This window comes from Mauremys mutica, chromosome 1, assembly GCF_020497125.1.
Source record: "Mauremys mutica isolate MM-2020 ecotype Southern chromosome 1, ASM2049712v1, whole genome shotgun sequence".
NCBI lineage: Eukaryota > Metazoa > Chordata > Testudines > Geoemydidae > Mauremys > Mauremys mutica.
The window spans coordinates 129,613,661-129,626,908 of record NC_059072.1 but is presented as its reverse complement, the minus strand read 5'-3'; the positions used below and the strand labels follow the sequence as shown (position 1 = coordinate 129,626,908).

The 13,248-nt window shown below is 47.5% G+C and overlaps 1 protein-coding gene across 4 annotated transcripts in view; it reads right to left on the bottom strand.

The window, feature by feature from the left end:
* The window catches only part of ETV6 (ETS variant transcription factor 6), a 171,355-nt gene that overhangs the window by 110,563 nt on the left and 47,544 nt on the right, over positions 1-13,248 (bottom strand). For 3 of the 4 annotated variants that reach the window (XM_044998555.1, XM_044998545.1, XM_044998536.1), the window contains one exon: positions 4,063-4,192. In XM_044998555.1, coding sequence (XP_044854490.1) covers positions 4,063-4,192 — 130 coding nt within the window. The remainder of the gene's footprint in view (positions 1-4,062; positions 4,193-13,248) is intronic. The other variant, XM_044998563.1, reaches the window with a different exon arrangement.

Sequence of the window (13,248 nt, the reverse complement as noted above, 5' to 3'; positions counted from 1 at the left end):
CACCATTCTCTGGGTCTACCAGCAGCTTGAGCCCTGGCATGACATTAATTCTAGTGGTGGGGGACACCCGGTCTTCTACCCTCCTTGCTGATGGGTGGCCGGCAATGCCATAATAGCAGCTGGCAACAGAAAGGCAGAAGTTAGGGAGACTATTATGAGTATTAGATGGCAGGGATATGTTTGGATGCCTAGAACAAAAGTCTTGTAGGGAAGAATGTATTTTTTGGAGAAAGGATTTCGGACCCTCACAGTACAAAATTAAGTTTTATTACATAGTGCTTCCATATTATTGGGATGAGGGTAGATGGTCAGAGAGGGAGAGCAAATCAGGGTTTACAGTAGATTGAAATGATAGGGGGAGCTCTCCACACCAGCCAGGGCAGAGGGGGCTCTCCCTAGATTTTCAACAGCACCAAACGCAGAGGCAAGGGAGCTCTCCCTATACTTGTAGCGGAGAGGAAGTTGCACTCTACTCCTTCCCCTTCTCCACTCTTACTCCTCTCACTTCAGTTCCTGGAGCAAATCCTCTCCCTGTCGCCTGTCTGAAGCCCATTTGCTCACCAAACACTTGGGACTGATTTACAACGTTGGAGGAAATTACTGCCTTAATTGTCCTGGTGCTATTGGCTGTTACTGCCTTAAGAGTACTCTTAACAATTAAAATAGAGGCATTATTATAGAAAGGCATAAAATACTCTGTCTAAATCCAGGGAGTCCATTTCATAATAATCAAGGACATTCCTTTTCCAGTTCTAGCTTCTCCCTTCAATTGCAGAATATATTTGAGCCTATTCCAGTGCAGCAAGAAGGCAAACCCAATCCCTAGGGCAAATTTTGCTCACAGTAATACCCATGCTACACTATTGAACCCCACTGGTTTGCTAGGAGTGTAAATGAAAGCAGAAAATAGCCCTATTAATTTGTCTGTTACGGCTAGAACAGGGCTCTAACTGCGTTTTGCTAAGAGTCATTAGACTATGCTATGGGAATAGTTCTGTTCAGTGGCTGTGACGTGAGAACTGTACCAGATCTCCCTGTTGCCTTCAGAAATAACTGTATGAAGGGGGAGTGGGTTTGGGGAAGATCATCAGCTATTGAATCTCAGCCAGGCACTAAAGATTAAAAGCAAAGATAGACCCAAACCATGATCTGGATCTGAATGTCACAACTAGCCCTTATTTCTATTATGGACTGAATTAAATGCCCAATTCAAACTACCCTACCTAAGTTTTGAGGAAAGTCCAGCTTTGGATCTAAGATACAATATTTGGATCTATCTTTAGTTAATAGAAGAGGAGCCAGCAGGAATTATTAACCCTTAGTCTCTGTAGTGGGGCAGCTGCCCCACTCCCACAGAACAGGGGTTGAAAGCAGCCCTACAGAGGGCTGCGGCTGGGAAAAGGAGTGAAAGCAGCTGAAGGAGTAGCTGACCACAGGTGTGGCCAGCTTAATTAGGGCCCAGCTGTCCCTGATAAGAGGGCTGGGGGCTAGGAGCTAAAGGAGTCTCACTCTAGCCCTGGAGTGGAAAGGGCTAGCTGCCTGGGAGCAAGGTAGCTGGGGTGTTCCTGCCTGGTAAACCCCCAGGCTGCAGACCTTGTTGAAGGCCTATCAAAGGTACTGGGGCTACAGGGGTGCAGCCTGGGAATAGGCAGAGGCAGCTGATCCAACCTCCTTGCCAATGATGAGGGCCATGACAGACTGCAGTTTGTCCCAGTGAGCAGGGGGGCTAGATGATGACTGGCAGTAGCCACTGAGGCAAGGTGGGCTTAGAAGGTTGGGGGTTCCCCTGGGAAGAAAGACCCAGAGAGTGGGGGTACTGCTGGGGCAGAGCCCTGAGGTAAAGAGGCACTGGGATCTGGGAGGGACACGGGGCCAGCAGCAGGCGAGACACCGGCCTGAAGAGGGTGCTCTGTATGCTGGAAAAAAGCTAATTCCCAAGAGGACCAGCAGGAGGCGCCACACTGGTGAGTCTAGACCTCGCTACAGTCCCACATCCCATTTAAATCCTATTACCCAAGGTCCAGAAAGATTAGTTCTCTCTGTATACAGCACTGTCAAGACCATTATTGGAATACCATGTCCAGTTCTGTTGTTCCCACTTTAAAAAGGATGTTAAACTGGAAAGGTTTCAGAAAAGAGGTACAAGAATAATCTGAAGTCTGGAAACCATGCATTCTAGTGACAGAGTTCAAAAGCTCAATTTATACATATATAGTTTAACCAAGAAAGTTACCCCTTAACCTTTATCATGGGTCTAAAAAGTTCCTACATGGGGAAGAGACTTTTGATAATGTCTAGCAGGAAAATGGTATAATGAGATTCAATAGTTGGAAGTAGAAGCTATACAAATTCAGACTAGAAATAGGGCACACATTTTTAACAGTGAGAGTAATTAGTCACTGGAACAATTTACCTAGGAATATAGTGGATTCTCCAACACTTAAAGTCTTTAAATCAAAACTGGATGTCTTTCTAAAAGATGTGCTATAGCTCAAATAAAAAGTATGGGCTAGCTGCAGAAATCATGAAGTGACATTCTGTGGTCTGAGTTATGCTGGAGGTTAGTTAAGATGTTCATAACGGTCCCTTGTGGTCTTCATATCTCTGAATTCATCACCAAAAATCAAGGAATTTCAGCAATATAGTACATAAGTCAATAATAACTATTTGTTGAGAGTCAAAACTCTGGTCTCCAATGTGGTGAACAAGGAAGACTATGTGTTCCCTAAATCCATGGAGTTTACAATCTATATGACAGACTGATATGGTAGAAGAATCTTCCAAATAAATGTATTGAATAATCTGTAATGATTTTTCACCACAACAAATCAGACCGGTATAGAAATGTGAGGTAGTAATGGTAGGGATGCCCTGTGGATTCCAAACACACTTCCCTATCAAAGTTGGATCAAAAGTTTCCTAGCAGAAGAAAATCTTCATGCCAGCTGGTCGAATGGGAGTGAATTTGAGTGACAGTTCACACATTCTTTTCAGCAAGCTAATCACACCGTATCCCTGGGTTGAATGGCAGCACAGGAAGAAGCAACAGGCAAAAACTCGTGGCTATTGTAGATGCAATAGGAATAGGTGATGTGAATGAAGGGCAAGTTTAGGACATACCTGGTGTGAACATGGGACAAAGAGGGAGGAAGACCAGGACCCTAGAAGCACTGAAAGACTGGGTTCTGTCCCTGGGATGAGGAAAGGAATGCGCCTGAACGATAATTTAGGGCAGGCATTTAAGATAATGGGGACATTTTTTAAGAAAAAGAACTGTCTCATGGACTACCTCCCCTCCAAAAATCTCAATTCCATTTGTCATTCCCACACCACATCAATCCAGTGGCAACTATAGTACAGTGTTACTATCTGTCTTGCCGAAGCACCTGGGGATGTGGTGTTTAACAAATTAATAATTGTATGTAAACAAGAAAAATTCCACTGGCTCCTTTTTCACTCTGTTTCACCTCTCACTACCCTGCCCTGCAACCAGCAAGTGACCTCAATGAGATGAGGCTCTGGCCCCACCATCAACTCCAATTTTGGTCCCAGTGTTAGCAGCATCCTGGTGAGCACCGTGGTAGCCTCACTCCTCCAGCTTTACAGCTGCAGGTGTTCATACTCTGCAGTGAAGAGCCTGACTGTGATCAGTAAACACTCTGAGGACCATCATTAGTGCAAAAACACTCACCGGCCAGAAGTATTGACATGGAGCCAAAGTACATCACCAAGTGATCCAACCCTGAGAGATTCATCCCACCCAAGGTGATCTTGCTGAGTCAAATTTATCCCTGGTGTAACTCTACTGAAGTGAAAGTCATGGTTGAATTCAGTCCTCTGCATTTTTCCTGCCACATGAAATGAACATATACTGTGGTGAAAAGCACGTTTTCGCTGTGTTTCTGAGCGATTTCCTTCGTTCAAAAAAAAAGTGTTTTTAAAAGATAAACAGCTAGTGCTTTCTCAAAGTCTAACCACGGAGTTCCCCCATCCCATTCTACAGAATAACCACTTCCTCCTCCCTCCTCAATCCAAGAGGTGAGCCACCACTCAAACACTCACGCAGGTGTGCCGGCAGTCTGATCGCGTCTTCCTCCATCCTGATCGCTCGAGGCACTGGGACATGTAGTGGTGATGAGGAAGGGTAATTCACTACTGGGCTCGCTGGAGGTGTGTAGGAAATTCTTTCCTGCTATTAAAAATAAGAAGGCGAGAGAAAGAGAGAGAGGACAATGTGAACTTTGGAACAGAGGTGTGAAACTAAAACAGGGGACTGGAGGGGGAAGTGGGTGGAAGGAAGGAAGTGTGTATGAGTAGTGGGGGCGAATAGCATTTATTATGCACCCGACTGGCTAGGGAACCACACAGTGCAGTTTGTCCACTTGCTCTATAGCTCTGCAGGCGTGACATTCAAATCCCTGGAAGTTCCAAGCTTGCAAATTGCAGCCAGGGACTAGAGAGAGTTTTCAAGGTGATGGTTTTCATCTTGTTAAGACCCAATAAGTTTCTCTGGGTTTTCTCAGAAATTTTCTGAAGGAGGAAGGGGGAAATGACATAGAGGTGGAGAGATGGGGAGGATTTTCAAGTCAATGTAAATCTGATAGCGGGGTGTATGTATGTGTGCGTGTATATATATGTGTGTGCTGTTCTACAGTAAATGCTCAAAGCACTACATCTCACAACAGCATATTGCAGTGCTCTGGGCATAATTATTAAATATTTAGCACTTTAAATCTTCAGAACATTTTACCAAAATTGAGTAATTAGTTGATATGTTGTAGTATTTACATTGCTATAGAGAACCATATTATATTGCTGTTCACTTCTGTATTTATCAGAGGACTGTAGTCATTTTTCTAAACAAAAAAGAAATCAGCATAATAAAAGGAGCCATTTCCACTTTCTTAAACGTACAGTAACTTTTATCTAAGTATTGCACAAAACTCACAGTTAAACAAGATGTTTCCTATTATTACTACTCCTCATTATGGTATCAGTATTATGGTAGTGCCTAAAGGTCCTGCTAAGATCAAGGGCCCATTGCACTAGGCACTCTACATACATACACACATGCACAGAGTAAGATATGGCCCTGTGCTGAACAGCATGTCCTGCATTGCGATTCATGCAGGTAGACCGTAGTGCCTGCACAGAGCCCCATTAAAATCCATGCAGACAGAGCAGTCTGCCCATGTGGATTACACAGCAAGATCAGGTCTAAAAATAGAGAAGATAGACACAGAGCAGAAGAAAGGGATATAACATACAAGCAGAGTTATCAGAGGGATGATTTGCAAAAGTCATGTAAGTTCCACAATCTTTTGTTCGTTCGGTTTTATTCCCTAACAAGTTTGTGCAGAAACCTAAGATCAAAACTTGATCTGATCTGGTGGGAAAATTCCTCCATATTCTAAACATGTACTGTAATCACAACTCAAATTATACCCTTTGTAAATAAACTAAGCCACAATATTTGCAGGAGCACAGAAATCATTGCTGAACACTCCCCTGCTGGTTCAAAGTGCTATTTCCCAGCGCTGTGCTGAGTGCTGACAAGTTTGATGATGGTAGTACAACTAGCACGGATGTGAACAAAAGGAGCTATGCGCGCTCATTTCATAATTTCAGTAGGGATGCAGTAAAAGCTATCACCACCAAGCTCCTCCCTTACCCCAGTGTCTGTCTAATGGAAAAGGACAAACTTACCGGCAAGAAAAATAAAGTTATTTCCTTTACAAACAATAGCATGCTATGGAACCAGAATGACAGTCTTACACTCATCTGTGGCACGTTCGGAACGCTGGCACTATAACTAATCTAAATGGAACGTGAGAGTCCTTCTTATTCCTGACAACATGATTCAAATAGAAATTAAAGCTATGAAAGGAGAAAATTCCAAGGGGCACTACACAACAAAGGGAATTGAGAGTAGGGCCTTTCACCTTGTAGCCATGGCTTCAAACCAAGTCCAGGGCAATCTGACCTAGATCGGTTAGCTGCTCAGTGGTCCACATGAAATGCATTGTTAGTCTCAGTCCAGATTCCCCATAAACAAAAATCAACATTCTAAAAACCACCATTACAATTAACATTCTTTAGCATCTTTGCTGGTGGACTCAGCAGAAAGGCCAAGGACCAAGTGTACACAGAGAATGAATGACCCCTACAGGCAATGTAATTTCTCTTTTGGATTTAGGCATATTGGCAGAGCAATGTTGAGAAGGTTCTACTGAAAAAAACCCAGGCTTATCTCTGTTCTGTGGAGAAGTACTGTCTCCAGGGCTTTCATTACAGCACCTTTTACCAACATTAAATTCACACCAGGTTTTTAGTTAAAAACCTGGGACATTCTTCCCTGGGAATATCTGACATGGTAAAAAAGCTGGTGGACAAAGCTGGACATGGAGTTTGACTGTTCAGCTTTGGTATTCATGCCGCAACCAAAGATGGCTGATTCAGTGCTTCACATTCCAGTGAGGTCCCCGCCATAGTACTCCAGAGCAGTTCTGCACTTTCACTGGCACTTTGCTCCCTCTCAAAGTTGGCACATGCATAACAAATGGACAGTTGGTAGAAAATGAGACCAACCACTTCCTAGCATTCCCTGCCATGATCCACGGTTCTGAACTGCATTACAGGTTGCCATTTCGCTCATGCAAAAAGATATTTATAAAAAAGAGGAACCCTGCTGAAATAGGGCCAAAATGATGCCTATCCCTGCACAGATGCATTAGAGCTGTGGTTTTCAACCTGTGGTCTGAGGAACCTTGGGGTCCATGTACTATGTCTAAGATTTCCAAAGGGGCCTGCACCTCCATTTGAAATGTTTTAGGAGTCTGCAAATGAAAAAAGGTTGAAACCCACTGCTCTAGAACAGTGGTTCACAAAGTGGGGTCCTCAGACACCTGGGGGCCCGCCATGGGTTATGAGGAGGGTCTGTCACTTGAGGCAGGGCCGGAATATGCCAGAACAGCATTCCGGAACTTTTGCCACATGGAGGACACATCTTGCTTTCAAAATTAGTGCCCTCTGCACAGCATGATCTCACATGCACCATGTGTGAGGTCATGCTGGCGGGGATGTTCCTAGACTGGTGGGGGTGTTCTGGTAGTACCAGAAATGAAAGGGATCTGGCACCCTTAGTAAGAAGTCAAAGGAATTCTTGGGGGGAAAAGTCTGGAAACCACTGCTCTAGAGGGAAGAGAGGCACCCTCAGCACCCAGGAGGTACTCACTGCATTTCCCTCAGCACCCAGGAGGTACTGTTCTATATGAAGCCATAACGCCTCAAACCGCCACTCCCTTCCTCTCCGGACAGCTCCACCTCTTAGAGGTATAATTTAGCCTATGGTGCTTTAAACAATATTTATACCAAAAAGGGCAGTTTCATAGAGCTTGCTAAGTAAATGCATCTGATCCGAAGTTTTCTGGCATCCAATATTCAGGACAGGTAGAAAAGACATCAAAATTGTTATGAAAAAAATGTAGGCTTGATCATTTTGTCACAGTCAATATTTCCATTACAGCTCAGACTACAATAGCAGATTGTGAAACAGCCATAATTGCAGGGGAGATTTTCAAATGCTCAGATGGGAGGTAGGCTCCCAGATCTCATTTGTGGCTTTGAAAATCTCCTCCCATAGCAATACTATGCTCTGCTATAGCACCCTTAAGCTAAAGATCAAAGAGACTTTGAAGATTCTAGGTAAACCCATTTTACAGATGGGTATCCTGAGTTACAGAAAGACTAAGGCCTAAATTAGCTAAGCAATTTCAGAGCTAAGATGCCTTAAAAAAAAAGAACAGCAAGTGCATCCTAAAGTGGAACAGACTTAACAAAGGCATCCTGAAAATACAGCTCTCCCTAAACACTGCATAGTTACTACTGGACAGATTTCCAAAGGGGCCGAGCAAGTCAGCAGCAGGTAGAGTTGCTCAGCTCCTTTGAAAGTGAGGCTATAAGCGACTTGGCCAGGTTCACACAGCGATTCAGCAACAGAGTGGGAAAGGAACAAGTATCGTTCTAGTTCTGTGACCTACCCTAATCCTGTGCTTCAGCCGGTCATATTTGATTGCTGAATTGGTTTTAGAGCCACACTTTCAGGATGTGTTTGTTAAACCCATCCCATTTTAGGATGCATTTAAAATCTTCACATCTCCAAAATTACTTAACTTTCCTCTATGGGATCTATAAAATAAAACAAACTATGGAAATTTAGTAGGTATCATCATTTTAAGGTTATGCAGCCACATCCTCAGCTGGTATAAATTGGTGTAGCTCCTCAAGTCACTGGAGTTACAACGATTTACACCAACTGAAGAGCTGGTCTGTAAGGGTTTAAAAGGGGCAGATGCTATAGTTAGGGGGAAATAAATAGTTTTGTCATCAATTAATTTCGTATTTCCCTTTGCAGTAAAGCCTATAGCAGGTGGGGCTGTGGGGTAGTGGTTAGAGGACTGGATTGGGAATCAGAATGCATGGTTCTGTTACCCAGTTATGCCACTGACTTGCTGCATGAACTTGGGCAAATTCCATCGATTCTATGCAGCTCCGTTAATTAATGTTTGTAAGGGAAGATTGCTAGTGAAGAGTGCTATAAAAGACCAAAGTGCTATTACATTTCAGATTCACAAGCTGCTGTGATAGACTGGGAATACCGAATCCCACAAGTGACAAAATGATCAGCCTCAAATAATTGCAATCTACAAACAATTTTGAAATCACAGTTCCATAATATTTTGCCTGCAGCCATAAACTCATGAGGAGGATGCACAGGTTGGCACAATTCCTGCTGTCTTGGCTTTTGGAAGGCTTCCCTTCAGCTCACAGTGAGCTAGGAAAGTTTCCAGGGAAACCTCACACCGATTAAAATAAATTAATTCTTTAATTAAGACCCTTCAGGGATACCCCATCTCTGGGGTTTATTCCACTGTCCCCCAGTCTGTTAGGAGAGGGAACCCAGCAGTATTTGGACATCCAACCAAATATCAGGCTTGCTAACTATTTTAGGGATACATCTCTATTCAGGACAGCCCTTAAGCAGATGGTGAATTCAGGCCCACTAGATTTAAACTTGTGCACATGTTTAAGTGCTCTACTAGGTAGGGATGGATTTAAGCATGTGCTTAAGAGATTCCCTGAATCAGAACCTAGGACAGAATCCGGGCAACACTGGGTGACCAGTTACTGGAACCTCCTTAAATCAAAGCACCAAGTGAGGTAACTATAAGCTTTATTGATCACATCTGTGCTGCACAAGCATTCACACACCACTGACTAAACTCCCAAAGTCATGTCACAGCACGCACTGAGTTCAGCCTGAAAATCTTGGAAAATCCTCTGTGGACGGAATCTACTGTGGGTTGTTTGAAAGTTTTAGTCAGGAACATGGAGGGGAAGACCACAGGCTAAGTCATAGGAGCTGTGGGGAGGAGGGGAGCAAAATTCAAGTACACTTTGTACACTTAAAAAAAAAATCTGAAATTTGGTGGAATTGCAAATAACAGTTTTTCGCAAGGTTCAAAACTACTTACATTAGGCCCCCGTAGCCTCAGAAGTCACAGCCCTAGCCTGTAATGCTCTCCAACTTCCAGTTCCCACAAGGAAATGTAAAAGTCTAACAGTCCTATTTTTGTCCCTACACACCAAGTCCACCACGAGCTGCACGCACAAAAGTAGATATGTATTTTTGCAGAAGCGAAACACGCACTGAAGAAAATCTAGTACGCAAATGCAAAAGTAGCCCCAATCATAGGACAGTCTGAAGAAGATGGAAATATGGCATTTTGCAACGGAATATTTTTAAATTGCTGAGACAAAGCAACACATGATCTGCCCAGTAGCTTTCAGGATAGCAAGATGGCTGACTTGGCTCAGCAGCCCTAGAAGGATATTTTAAAGGCTTGTATCCAAATCTCAGTCATTGCATAAAAGGCCACTACTCTTCTACATGTAACAATATCACACAGTGCCAGGGCTTAGCTCCCAGCAGTGGAAGTATAATTCCAGTTATCCTAATTCCCTTTACCTGAAAATTTTAATTATCCAAATCTACAGTGTGTCCCTCATGTAGCCATATGTCACTTAATCATCTACCTATAACTCCTCAGTTGGCCTCTTACCACCTGTTAGTGCTAATCAATGGCTTGGCATTCGGATAGCAGTAAATCAAGTAATTAATAATTCAGAAAAATTATTTTCACAGTGGTTTCAACACAATTTTGGTGTTTTAATAAATTTAAAGTTGTTTATTTTTATCCTTTAGCAAAGTACAAAGTATCAAAACTTCACCTCAAATAGAACTTCCATTTTACTGAATACCTGCTACTCTGAAAATTTTGGATGTCCCCCAGGCCATTCGAATAAGTGGGAGTGTACTGTGTCTGCTTGCCATCCAGTTTGCTGATCTCTGTGTCACCCTCCGTGCCTGCCTCCCTGCTCTTCCTGTTAGACCAGTGGTTCTCAACCTATTTACCATTGTGGGATGCAGATGCAGCTCTCTGTGGTATGTGGGCAGCATCCACACAGTTTATAGACTATCTGTATGGCCCTGAGGATGTCACACGGGCTGCAGCTGTGTGCTGATTGGGACACAAGTGGCCCGCAGGCTGGGGATTGAGAACCACTGATCTAGACTTTCAAAGGGATAAAATCTTACTTCTACTTTCCTGATGAGCTTATTTCACCAGTAGGTGGAGACACAGTAATTTGGACTTAGATAGCTATCACACAGAGGCCAATAAGCAGGGGCGGCTCTAGGATTTGCGCCGCCCCAAGCAGGGCAGCACGCCGCGGGGGGCGCTCTGGCGGTCGCCGGTCCCGCGGCTCGGTGGACCTCCTGCAGACGTGCCTGCAGAGGGTCCGCTGGTCCCGCGGCTCCGGTGGACCTCCCGCAGGCGTGCCTGCGGATGCTCCACCGAAGCCACGGGACCAGCGGACCCTCCACAGGCACGTCTGCAGGAGGTCCACAGGAGCCGCCTGCTGCCCTCCCGCGGGACGCCACCCCAAGCGCGCGCTTGGTGCGCTAGGGTCTGGAGCCGGCCCCAGGGCTGCCCAGAGGGGGGGGCAAAGGGGGCAATTTGCCCCGGGCCCTGGGCTCCGCAGGGGCCCCCAAGAGAAGAGCGGAGGCTCCCGCCTCCGCCCCTCTCCTGGAGCCTCAGCGCATCAAGCGCCGAGTCTCCGGCCGAGCTCCTGAGCCCCGCCCCGATCCGAGCCGCGTGGTGAGGGGGCGGGGCTGGGAGCTCCAACGGGGCCTGAGCCCCGCCCCGCTCAGAGCGGCGTGGGGAGGGGGCGGGGCAGCTGCCTCCGCTCGGTGTGGAGCTCACAGCCCCGCCCACTCACCACGCGGCTCTGAGCGGGACGGAGCTCAGGCCCCGCCGGAGACGCGCTCGGGTAAGAGGCTGAGGCTGAGGCCGGGGCCGGGGCCGAAGCGGGACCCGCCGCCGCCGCGCAGCCCGGCCTTCGGCGGCGGGGGGCCCCTTCTGTTCCGGGACCCGCCGCCAAAGTGCCCCGAAGGCCCGCGGCGGGGACCCCCCCCCACCGCCGAATTACCGCCGAAGACCGGGCTGCGCTTCAGCGGCGGGTCCCGCTTCGGCGGTAATTCGGCGGTGGGGGGCTCCCGCCGCAGGTCTTCGGGGCACTTTGGCGGCGGCTCCCGGAACGGAAGGGCCCCCCGCCGCCGAAGACCCCGGGCCCCCGGAATCCTCTGGGCGGCCCTGGCCGGCCCTGCCAATAAGGAGAAACGGAAGGTGTGAACTACCTACAAGGGACATTTGCTGTCACTGCCCTGTGAAGAACAGGACTTCAGACTCCTGGACTCTCACTCTGTCACCACTGACCTCACTCCATGGGCATGGAATGCAGTGCCGTCCTGGAGTGAGGCTGCACAGGTGTTCCAGCTCTGCTCTTAGGTTGTGAGGAAGGAAAGTACCTCTGTCCTGGAACTGAGAAATCCCCTCAATCGGGGCGAGCAGGAATCTTTCCCAGGTAGGGTTGCCAACATTCTACTCGCATGAAACCGAACACCCTTGCCTCACCACCTGCCCCCGCTTCTCTGAGGCCCCGCCCCTGCTCACTCCATCTCCCCACCCTCACTCACTTGCTCATTTTCATCAGGCTGGCTAAGGGGCTTGGGGTGCCAGCTCTGGGGTGGGGCCAGGGATGAGGAGTTCAGGGTGCAGGAGGGGGCTCTGGGCTGGGGCAAGGGGTTGGGGTGCAGGAGTGGGGGGGATTAAGAGCTCTGGCTGGGGGTGCAGGCTCTGGGGTGGGACTGAGGATGAAGGGTTTGGGGTTCAGGAGGGTGCTCCAGGCTGGGATTGAGGGGTTTGGAGGGTATGAGGGGAATCAGGGCTGGGGCAGGGGTTTGGGGTGCGGAAGGGGATCTGGATGCAGGCTCCAGGCAGCGCTTACCTCAAGCAGCTCCCGGAGGCAGCAGCGTGTCCCCCGTCCAGCTCCTATGTGGAGGCGTGGCCAGGCGGCTCTGTGCACTGTCCTGTCCACAGGCGGTTCCCAGCCAATGGGAGCTGCAGAGCCAGGGCTTGGGGCAGGGGCAGCGTGCAGAGCCTCCTGGCTGCTCCTACACGTAGGAGCCAGAGAAGGCACATGCTGCTGTTTCTGGGAGCTGCGTGGAGCCATAGCTGGCAGAGAACCTGCCTCAGCCCCGCTGTGCCACTGACTGGACCTTTAACGGCAGTGCTGACCGGAGTCATCAAGGTCCCTTTTAGACCAGGTGTTCCAGTCGAAAACCGGACATCTAGCAACCCTATTCCCAGGTGAAGGCCATCAGCTTCTGCAGAATCCAAGCTTTCATTTAAAAAAGAAAAATACATGGCAGCAAAAGTAAATGTTCCAAGTACAAACTGACTGGAACCAACGTAGTGATATCTGCCTGAGTCTGCAGAGACAACCGGTGCTGCCACCTCTGTCAGCAGCCAACGCTTAGGGGTAAGGTGGAGAGTTCTCTTGGGGGTGGGAATGGCAGTTGTTGCTTGGGTGGCTGCTCGGAGGAGTATGTGCACTGGGCAGGGGGAGGCCATCACACTCATCCCATAGAACAGGAGGCACTGAGTGAGGGGAGATGCTTCCACCTGGGAAGGAAGTGCGGGGAGCAACCAACCCCAGCAGAGGATGCTGCATGCGGGGAGGCCTCACCTATGCTACACTGGCAACCCGGCCGAGGATTAGCAAAGGGAACAGTATAAATAGGTTATTTGTTGACGGTGGAGCATACCCCGCATTCATTGACCTCTT